The 10419-nt window shown below is 53.8% G+C and overlaps 1 protein-coding gene across 1 annotated transcript in view; it reads left to right on the plus strand.

Moving 5' to 3' along the window:
- The window catches only part of LOC126539805 (uncharacterized), a 65549-nt gene extending 56506 nt beyond the window's left edge, over positions 1 to 9043 (plus strand). Inside the window, exon 3 of the mRNA XM_055075728.2 lies at positions 8834 to 9043. Coding sequence (XP_054931703.1) covers positions 8834 to 9028 — 195 coding nt within the window. The 3' untranslated portion in view covers positions 9029 to 9043. The remainder of the gene's footprint in view (positions 1 to 8833) is intronic.
- The last annotated feature ends 1376 nt before the right edge of the window (positions 9044 to 10419 follow it).

The raw sequence follows: 10419 nt of genomic DNA on the forward strand, positions 1-10419 counted from the left end.
ACGACCGCACGCGCGACAGGTTAAGATGTCCCGAGGTGTCGGCGCGGGCTATACCTGCCGCCAAAGAGCGCCCCCCGACTCATTACCGAAGCGCCCGGCTGGTTTCACTCTCGGCGAAGCCCGCAGATGGCGACCTCCCACAATCCTGGGGCGAAACTACCTCTCCGCGTCCATGCCGTTTGTCAACATCCTTTACACGCCCTCCCTAAGATTCATGTACGCGCTCAAATGCGGGTACCTGAATACTAACAAAACAAAAAGGATGTTGCAAAGAAAGTAAAGCAAATGTCACGCTTTCGGCACTACGATTTCTGTGTCCCTGCCCGAGGCGGCCTTAACTAGCATCGTTCCTTAACAACCGAGCCCCTCTGCGCTAACACTGAATGCAAGCACACAATGGTCATACAATAACTCTACCTGAACGAAAGGCCGTACAGGCACATAAAATGCACAGGCACTAACGAATGAAAAAGAACAAAGCAATAACAAACACCGAATACGGCTCATGAACAGCATCGCGAGTCACGGTGTCACATTAATGACCGCACACACAAAACAAAAACACACACACAACAGAACAACAAGAACTCCTTGAACGCATGCAATAATACGACAGGAAAACGCTTATTTCACTGAAGAACACACACTTCATCGAACGGTTCAGTTCTATAGTTCGACACGTCACTCTGTTCCGCGCGAGTGTTCACTGCATAGTCCTCCCGTATCTTATCACCCTCGGAAACACCGCTGCCTTTAACCAAGCATGCCTTCAACAATGCCATAAGCATCCTACACCTTAAACTAAGGTGAAACATAGGTGGAGTGGAAACCCCCCCACAGCTCCTACTTAGCCGCCGGGGTCGAATGGGTGATCCCAGCAGCGTGTACGGGTGATCTCGCAGCGCGCTCTGCGACAAACCGTCTGTTCAGAAACGACGTTTCCATCGCGCCACGACCGCTTCGAGAAAGTCATGCTCCCCATCGGCCTGAGCGCACCTGGGTTCAGTGCTACGACAGAAACTGCGAGACCAGCCCTGCATGCTCGCCCTTTCGGAGGCATCGAGAATCGAGCCGAGACCTCAGTTGGTTCGCACATGGCGTCCTCGTCTGCTTTTCTCAACACCGCAGCTGTCGCCATGGGAACACTGACGTCGGCTCCTAACTTCAGCACGGCCGTCACTTGTGTCTCGTGAATGGGAGCCCAACCATCGCTTGGTTCAGTTATAGATTGAGGATCTTCGAGCGGGACCAGATTTAGCTCTACTTCCCGAGAGCTCGGCGAGATCCCACCGCGTTTCTGGCCACCACACGCCTCACGACGACGCTCCTCAACGCCGCCATCAGTGGAAGCCACGTCGCGCGGAGTCTTCCCTTCTTTTGGGACATCTGGCACTTTCACCAGAATGATGTCGGCCATTGCCAAAACCTGATCCACCACCAATGAGCCCACGGACGCTGTAGCTGCCGGCTGCTGCTTTTCTGCAACCTCAGTGCCTGCTTGCATCGCAACCGCAGCGCTGCCGCACTCTCTGTCAACACAGCCATCAGCCCGGAATTCGGAGACACTCGATCCACCTGGCTCTCCCTCCACGATCTCCTGACCAGATTTCTCGTCATCGGGTGGGCCGCTTAGCGACACTTCGGGATTAACCCAGTCACCCTCTCTTGCCGACTCAGCCGCAACCGACTGTCGCCGCTGCGCCTTCGCAAGCGAAGCTGAAATGGCAGTCTGCGCGGCTGCGCCGCACTCCCCAGAAAGGCACGCCACTGGCTTCTCGCGGACTTCGGATGCATACTTCTCGTTTGCTCTCGCAGCCCCTGTGTCCGATGGAACGACTTCGAGTTCCGGCTGGGCGCCGTCTGCCTTTTGCTCTCTGATTTTCACTACCCCCTCGAAACCGCGCTCGTCGTTAAGCAACTGCCATGATTCCTCTGACAGCAGGCAATCGGTCCGTTCCGTGAGCTTGTCTGTTAACGCACACAACACCGGTACCGCCTCTTTTACGTTTGCGAAGACGCCACATTCGCGGGACATTGTTAACGGGACCGTCGCGAGCTTCGCCCGCACCTTTTCTCCGAAGGCGGAGGTTAGGCTGATCGTTCCGTGCGACTGTACGATCCCTGGCGGAACTACGCTCTCGCGCAACACTGTAATTTCTGCTCCCGTGTCCAAAATTGCGTCGATATGCCTATCCTTACATTCCAGAACTACGGGAATGAGGTCGCTGTGCCCGGCTGCAGGCTCTCCTATCGCCACGTGCGCCGACAAATTCTCGCTCTTAGTACCCGGAACGTTAGATGTTCGCTGCGCCTGGCCCAGGGGGCAATTCCACTTCATATGCCCACCAGAGCCGCATGAGAAGCAGCCTCTGAACTTGGGTTTTGTCTCCGCGCCTCGACCTCTCCCACCGCCGCGACTACTTTGCTGTACGCCTGGCTTAACACTCGGGCCTTGCGACTCTGCCGTCTTTTGTTTCAGCTGCCTCCCTGCGCTGTTTCTGCCTTGCGCCTCCTCGAATGTTCGCAGTAGCGCGGCTAGGTCTGGTGCTTTTAGCCACGTTTTTCCTTCCTGCAGCGTGACGTACCGGAGCGCGTCGTCTGACAGGTTTTTCTTCAGTTGGTCCGCAACTAATAGTTCAACCAGCTCCTCGTACGTCGACACGCCTCTCGAGTCAAGGTAAAAGTGCAGGTAGGTTTGAAGGCGAGTTGCATAAGGTCTCCATCCTTCGTTCATACGCTTTCCTGACCCCAAGAACCTTTTGAGGTATTCCCCTGCGGAAAGTTTGAGCTCGTCAATTACTGTTTCCTTGACTTTTGGATACTCCTTGTGTTCCGCCGGGCTAAGTCTTGTGGACAAAAACGGAACCTTCTCCGCCACCAACGGGAAAACAATCTGTCCCCAAAACCCCCTCGGCACTTCATACGCCGTCAGGGCGCTCTCAACCGACTCAAACCACACCGGAGCCTCGGCCTCTGACGGAAATTTGGGAAGCACTCCAGCGAGACACTTGGAATAGCGTCTCAGCTCACCGCAGCGATCCTGCACACCGAACGCGTGCCCGCTTTCCCGTGAGCTCCCGCTTCCGTTCTGCCTAAGTCTCGCAAGCTCCACCTCCAACTCAAGCACTCGGCGCCGATCCGCGAGGCTTCTGAGGTCCATTTCCCTCTGGCTCTCTGATGCTACAGCCCTAGCTGAGTTGTCCTCGACATTCTCGTCTCCCCGCTCACTCATCATGGGATGACTTCTCCCGTCAGGGTTCAAGTGAGCAAACCTCGTATTCATACAATACTGTACGACTAGGCAGCGGTACCCCCGAGGTGTAAGAACGAAAGGACTCACCACTTGCTGAGATGCTGTTGGTCGCCGCTGCCACGCCTTGCCCGTTGCAGAGTCGGCACCGTCGGTCGCACCAAAGTTCCAATGTCCTCACGGGACCTTGCCTGAAGTGGAGGCGGCCAGGAACCGTCGATGTCCTTGCATTGACGACTCGCTCCGCCTCAGCTGCGGGTTTTCTTGCCCACGCTGAAGTTTGATGTCGTTCCCGAGTTGCTTCTTGCAGTCTTCGGCGAACTTCCTCGCTGTCTGCGACGCCTCAGTCGGAATGCAGAGCGTTCCTTGTCGTCGACTGTTTAGATCCTGTCCAGACTGCGCCAGTAAATTTTCTACCTTCTTCCTTCTTACACACGTGAGCACCGAGTGCTCCAAGCTGGCGTAACCAGCTTACTTGGTAGAAAACTTTCCTTCAGCTGTCGTCGTTTCTCCTCTTCCATCAGAGATGGGACGCCATAGACGTTGCACTTAGAGAATAGACTTTATGTACAGAATATTTACATTGAGAGCTATTTACAGCGGGTCTGACGTAACAACTCGACATAGCCGATAGTGCATAGCACCGTTCGTACGTCAAGACCCTTGGGTTACACTGGGACCGGCGCCTTAACTCGGCAGAGCCGAAAGTGCAGAGCACCTTTCCTGCGCCCGGAACTCACCGTGAGAGGTCGGGAGCCAGGTTTTAACCCTTCAGTTGCTCCTCCCGAATCCCCTCCCGGCCAATCACGACACCCCAATGACCTGATTGGGTCAACTGGGCTGTCACTCATTGGACACTCTCTTTCTCTCACCCTCTCTCTGCGTTCCTCGGAACATTCAGAGAGATAGAGGGAGAGAAAGGAACCACCAGACACAAATAAACAAATAACATCCCAACCGTTTCGTCTCCGCGACATATATGGAAAAGCCTCCCGACACTTCGACGAACACTTACGGGAAGCGACCATCTGCGTCGCCCCATCCTCGCACCTTAATTAAAAACATCGCGCACTGCATGCCGCAAAGGGCACCCCTGCCGAAGTGCACCCACCGATTCACCATGCCGTCTTGTGCATGGTTCGTCTCCTCCGCGGGGCCGTAAAGCTAAGTGCACAGATGGATTTGTCTCGGGTGCCGGCCTGCCTTTCAAGAGACACCGCGTCGGGTCACCGATCCCCCTGGCTTTAAGCTGCCCCTTTGTACCCCGGGCATGGCCATTGACGCCCTAACGACGCTTTGCCCGTGGTCCGTCCCAGCAGGGCGCCCCCGTCCGCGCTTCCGGGCCAAAGGGCCCCCAACGTCACACCCTTTCCTACGTTTCACGACCGCACGCGCGACAGGTTAAGATGTCCCGAGGTGTCGGCGCGGGCTATACCTGCCGCCAAAGAGCGCCCCCCGACTCATTACCGAAGCGCCCGGCTGGTTTCACTCTCGGCGAAGCCCGCAGATGGCGACCTCCCACAATCCTGGGGCGAAACTACCTCTCCGCGTCCATGCCGTTTGTCAACATCCTTTACACTGATTTCTAACCCAAATTCGTACACTTTGGCTTTGCACTGTGGCGAGACTATTGGTACCATCCAGACTGTGGACGCTGACGTTATTGTGCATTTCCCTGTTCCCGACGACGTGGATACTGCCAACGTAACAACACTGGCACCCCATGTGCCATCTAACCGAGTACCACCGGATGTTTTTTGTCGCTCTATTGCCGATGACCTCGAGCCGACACAACGTGAGCGGCTTATTACTCTTTTAAATTATTTTCACGCCTCTTTTGACTGCAACCAAGCATCATTAGGCCGCACAAGTACCGTCTCTCACCACATTGATACGGGACATCACGCACCATTACGCCAGCGTCCGTACCGCGTGTCATCCACCGAGCGTCGTGTCATCGCCGAGCAAGTTGAAGACATGCTTGAACGTGGTGTTATCAAGCCATCCTGCAGCCCTTGGTCGTCTCCTGCAGTACTCATTAAGAAAAAAGATGGCTCGATTCGTTTCTGTGAGGACTATCGTCGCCTGAACAAGATTACACGAAAAGGTGTCTATCCTCTACCGCGCATAGATGACGCCCTGGATTGTCTTCATAGTGCCGAATTCTTTTCTTCTTTGGACTTGCGATCGGGCTATTGGCAAGTGCCAGTGGATGAATCCGACCGCTCGAAGACAGCTTTTATTACGCCTGATGGCCTGTATGAGTTTACAGTAATGCCATTCGGCCTCTGCAATGCACCCGCGACATTCGAAAGGATGATGGACAATATTCTACGAGTCCTCAAATGGAAGACGTGCTTGTGTTATTTAGACGACGTGGTATTTTTGTCCCCTGATTTCACCACTCGCCTCTCTCGTCTACGCGAAGTCCTTACTTGCCTTACCACCGCCGGCCTTTAACTTAACTTGAAAAAGTGCCGCTTCGGAGCCCGCCAGCTGACCATACTTGGCCGTGTCGTGTCCAAAGACGGCGTCCTTCCCGACCCTGACAAATTTCGTGCTGTCGCAGAATTTCCGCGGCCGACTACAGTGAAAGAGCTCCGAAGTTTTGTCGGCCTTTGCTCTTATTTTCGACGCTTTGTGCGCAATTTTGCCTGCATCATCGCTCCCCTGACGAAGCTCCTGGCTGGCCCTGGTGAACTTCGCGATTGGACTCCGGCATGTGACCAAGCCTTCACCACTTTGCGTCGTCGGCTTACCTCACCGCCTGTTCTACGTCACTACGACCCGAGTGCACCGACTGAAGTTCATACCGACGCCAGCGGCGTTGGTCTTGGAGCCGTCCTTGCACAACGGAAGCCTGGCTTTCCATAATATGTGGTTGCATATGCGAGTCGTGCTCTCACGAAGGCAGAATCCAATTATTCTGTCAAGGAAAAAGAACGTTTGGCTATAGTTTGGGCCTTAAACAAATTTCGCCCTTACTTGTATGGCCGTCCGTTCGACATTGTGACAGACCACCACGTGCTCTGCTGGCTTGCGTCACTGAAAGACCCGTCGGGGCGTCTTGGACGTTGGGCTCTTCGGCTCCAAGAATTTGACATTCGCGTCATTTATCGATCCGGGCGCCAACATGCTGATGCAGATGCGCTCTCCCGTTCGCCCATGCGATCCGACGAAACGCCACCTTCATCCATAGAGTGCCCGGTTGCTACGCTTGCTGTTACTGACATGCCGTCTGAACAGAGAAAATATCCGTGGATTGTGTCTCTCATTGACATTCTTAGCAGTTGTTCAACGTCTACATGCCCTCGAGCCCTTCGTCGCCAAGCCACCCACTTCGTGCTACGGGACGCCATCTTGTACCGCCGAAACTATCAGCCAGACGGTCGCAAATGGCTGCAGTCATCCCTCGCCATTTGCGTTCCGACGTATGCACGTATTTCCATGCAGACCCACAACAAGCTCATGCTGGCGTCCTGAAAACCTACGAGCGGCTCCGCCAGCGGTACTACTGGCGCGGCATGTATTCTTATGTCCGCAAATGCATTCGGTCATGTGCAGCCTGTCAGCGACGCAAGACATCTCCTCATACGACAGGCCCTCTGCAACCTTTACCGTGTCCTGCACGTCCTTTTGATCGGGTTGGCATCGACCTTTATGGGCCTCTTCCATGCAGTGCTAACGGAAATCGTTGGATAATTGTCGCAGTAGACCACCTGACAAGATATGCTGAAACTGCTACACTTGCTTCGGCTGCTGCTCGCGACGTCGCCGCATTCATCTTACGGCATTTCGTCTTACGGCACGGCGCACCGCGAGAACTGCTCAGTGACCGAGGCCGTGTCTTCTTGTCCGAAGTTATTAATGAGCTACTCGCCGCGTGCCGCACTATTCACCGCACCACTACGGCATATCACCCACAGACTAACGGTCTAACGGAACGCTTCAATCGCACTCTTGGTGACGTGCTCACTATGTATGTTGCGTCTGATCATTCCAATTGGGACGATGTCCTCCCTTTTGTGACGTACGCGTATAATACCGCCGTTCAGGCTACCACAAGCTTCTCACCATTTTTCCTTCTTTATGGGCGTGAACCATCCACTACCCTCGACACCGTACTACCATATCACCCGGATGCCTCTGAATTCACCCCTCTTTCCGAAGTTGCTCGCCATGCTAAAGAGTGCCGCCAACTGGCTCGCTCGTTCACGTCGGATACCCAAGGAATCCACAAAGATCGCCACGACAACGATCAGCCCACACAGTCCTTTGCCGTGGACTCTCACGTCTGGCTTCGGCTGCCCTTCCAAGCTCCAGGCCTTAGCCCAAAGCTTGCTCCGAAATATCAAGGTCCGTACCGGATCGTCGCGTGTACTTCGCCTGTGAATTATGTGGTCGAACCGGTGATGCCATCTTCGGACAAACGCCGCCGTGGCCGCGAGACCGTTCACGTCAGCCGCCTGAAGCCGTACCATGACCCCCTTATGGTATCATCACCTTAGGTCGCCAGGATGGCTCCTCTTCGCCGCGGGGGAAGTTGTAGTGGGTAATACGCATGTGGAACTGTAGTTGTAGTGGGTATTATGCATGTGGCACTGTGCGGACTGCCACCGCTGCGGCGCGAGACACGAGCTCGGGCTGTTGATGCGAAGCGCTAGGACTCGTGATCTAGAGCTACCTGCGATCCCTCGAACGAGCTTCAATAAACCCCATTTCAATATATATATATATATATATATATTAGGGTTACAAAATGGGTACCAAGAGAAGGGAAGCGCACTCGAGGACGGCAGAAGACTAGGTGGGGCGATGAAATTAGGAAATTCGCGGGCGCTAGTTGGAATCAGTTGCCGCAGGAGAGGGTAATTGGAGGCTGCTGCTGCTGCTGATGATGATGATGATGACGATGACGATGACAAAAGTAAATACGGCGCATATCGCTGTCTTTATTGTCAGCCTATGCGTCGTGAAATCTCATGCAATGTTTATGGTTATCGACTACATTGTTCACAAGTATATATGCCGAAATCCTTACAGCCGTTCATGCGAATGCACTGTTAATTGGTTAATTGTGAACGGAGTAACTGTCACGAGGGCGAAGGCGATGCTTGTCGTGGGAAGTAGAATGGGGGAGGGCAGCGCGCGGGGCCAGGTTAGGAGTACGGACGCGAAAGACAGTGTGACCATCATCCGGCTGTGGCAATCTAGCGTCCGCGGCCGCACGAAATACTAACGCACGCGCACGTGCTTTCGCACGAACGCGCTCTCGGGTGCACTGTGACACGTGACGCGTTCTGCAATCGTGTGACAGCTACTTGGCGTAGGCATGCGAGGAGAATGCGTACGTCAGCAGCTTAACTGTTAGAGCATCGGGCCCTTCTGCTGGAAGGCAGAGGTTCGATCCAGCCTTCGGCAGATATTTTCTTTGAGTGAGCTACTCGGCAAAACGGCATCAGCCACGCACAGAAAAATACTATCGATTTTCTTCGCTGTAAGACATCGCGTTGCGAACCTCGTGCCAACAGTACACTTGGCGACACCTCGATATACGAACTCGCCTTTCTTCGCTCGCTGCAGGGGTACCCAGCCGAGAACGGGCTGTGCCCTCCGAAGCCGCTGGCCGACTTGTTCGAGTCTCTGGCGTGCGCCGTCTATCTGGACTCGAACCAAGACTTGGCCGCCGTGTGGCGCACCATGTACCCGCTGTTGAGGCCTCACGTCCACTGCGAGCTGTCTCGAACAGCCGCCAACAGCGCGCTGAATCTGTTCTGAATAAACGTGAATTTCTATTCCTCTCATCATTCTTGCCACCCATTATTATCTATTTACTGCATTTCTTTTTATACCTTGGATAGTGCAGACTTAGCAAGCGCTGTCATTATTATAAGCTGTCACCACCGTTTCACAGACCGTTATTATAATTTTACTGTCGAATTACCAGTTCAAGTGATCTGCAAATGCATGAAACTGTACTACTTCGACTAAACCGTGGTCCACCGTGCTGTCCTGTTCCATTCTCAATGCATCGGCAGTCTAAAAAAAATCAACACGCGAAAGTAACAGTTCTGTAAAGAGTGGAGAAAAAAAACTATTTTTCATATTATCGACCTGTTATATGCGTAAGCATCTGTATGCGTACCCAACATGGAAACCCGTACGTCCGTCCCTCCGTCTGTCACGTAAGACGATCTCTTCAAAATAGGGCCCGCAGCAGCGAGTGAATAGATTTTTATGCTGCCTCTGGCTTCAACGCGAACTAAGCGGTGAGAACACAGCGCACAGCAAGCCATCAGCACTCGACGAGCTCTGTCCCCATCGCAGATCCCTTTCAGTACAGCGTCCGCGCGGCCGCACCATACGCAGCCGCCGCGGGAGTGTGGTTGATGACGCTTGGTAATGGTTCGCATCGAGAGGAGGCAGACAACGTCTACGTACGAGGTCTAGCAAACGTAACACTGTTCAATTACGTCATGTACTACAGCACGCAGAGGGCAGCGCTTATCTTCCACGAAGCAGCGGCATCATGCGAACGCACCATTATATAGCGTGATGATGATGATGACCTTAACTAGTTGACTCGTAACATGAGCGAACATTGCTACTACTCGCCTCTTCGTCGTCTCGTGCTGGTCTCGGTTCACATTTCGGAGTTGCAGCCGCCCTTCTCCGTTTCACGACCCTTTCGCGGTGTTCCTCGCATTTCTACCAAACACAGCAGCATATGCGACGACCAAACAGCAGGTGATTCAGGCACGTACCCAAGTGCCCCCCCCCCCCCCCCTCCCTGCCCATGCCACCACTTCTCACACCGCGCCGCAAAGTCACTGTTGAAACTTGACAGCTATTCGGTGGTCAACATTTTGCTGCCTTTTTCACTTCTTTTGGATGGCGGTAGTTACCGGCGTCTCCTGGGATGTGAAGGCCAGTTTCCTCATCAATTCGGTGCCCACGCGATTAACTCGAGATGCATTCAGTTGTCATCGTCTATTCAACGGTCACGCGCATCGTTGTTGCTTCCTTAGTTCAATTTCTTCGTTTAGACTGATCCAGGGACGAGGAAATGGATTCAGTTCGTGGTGAGCTGGTCTGTATGCACGTGGAACGAGTTGCGGCCAGAGAAAATGCCAATTGTGTTTAACTTTTCTTTTTGTTTTATTATTTCC

Source organism: Dermacentor andersoni, chromosome 2, assembly GCF_023375885.2.
Source record: "Dermacentor andersoni chromosome 2, qqDerAnde1_hic_scaffold, whole genome shotgun sequence".
Lineage (NCBI taxonomy): Eukaryota > Metazoa > Arthropoda > Arachnida > Ixodida > Ixodidae > Dermacentor > Dermacentor andersoni.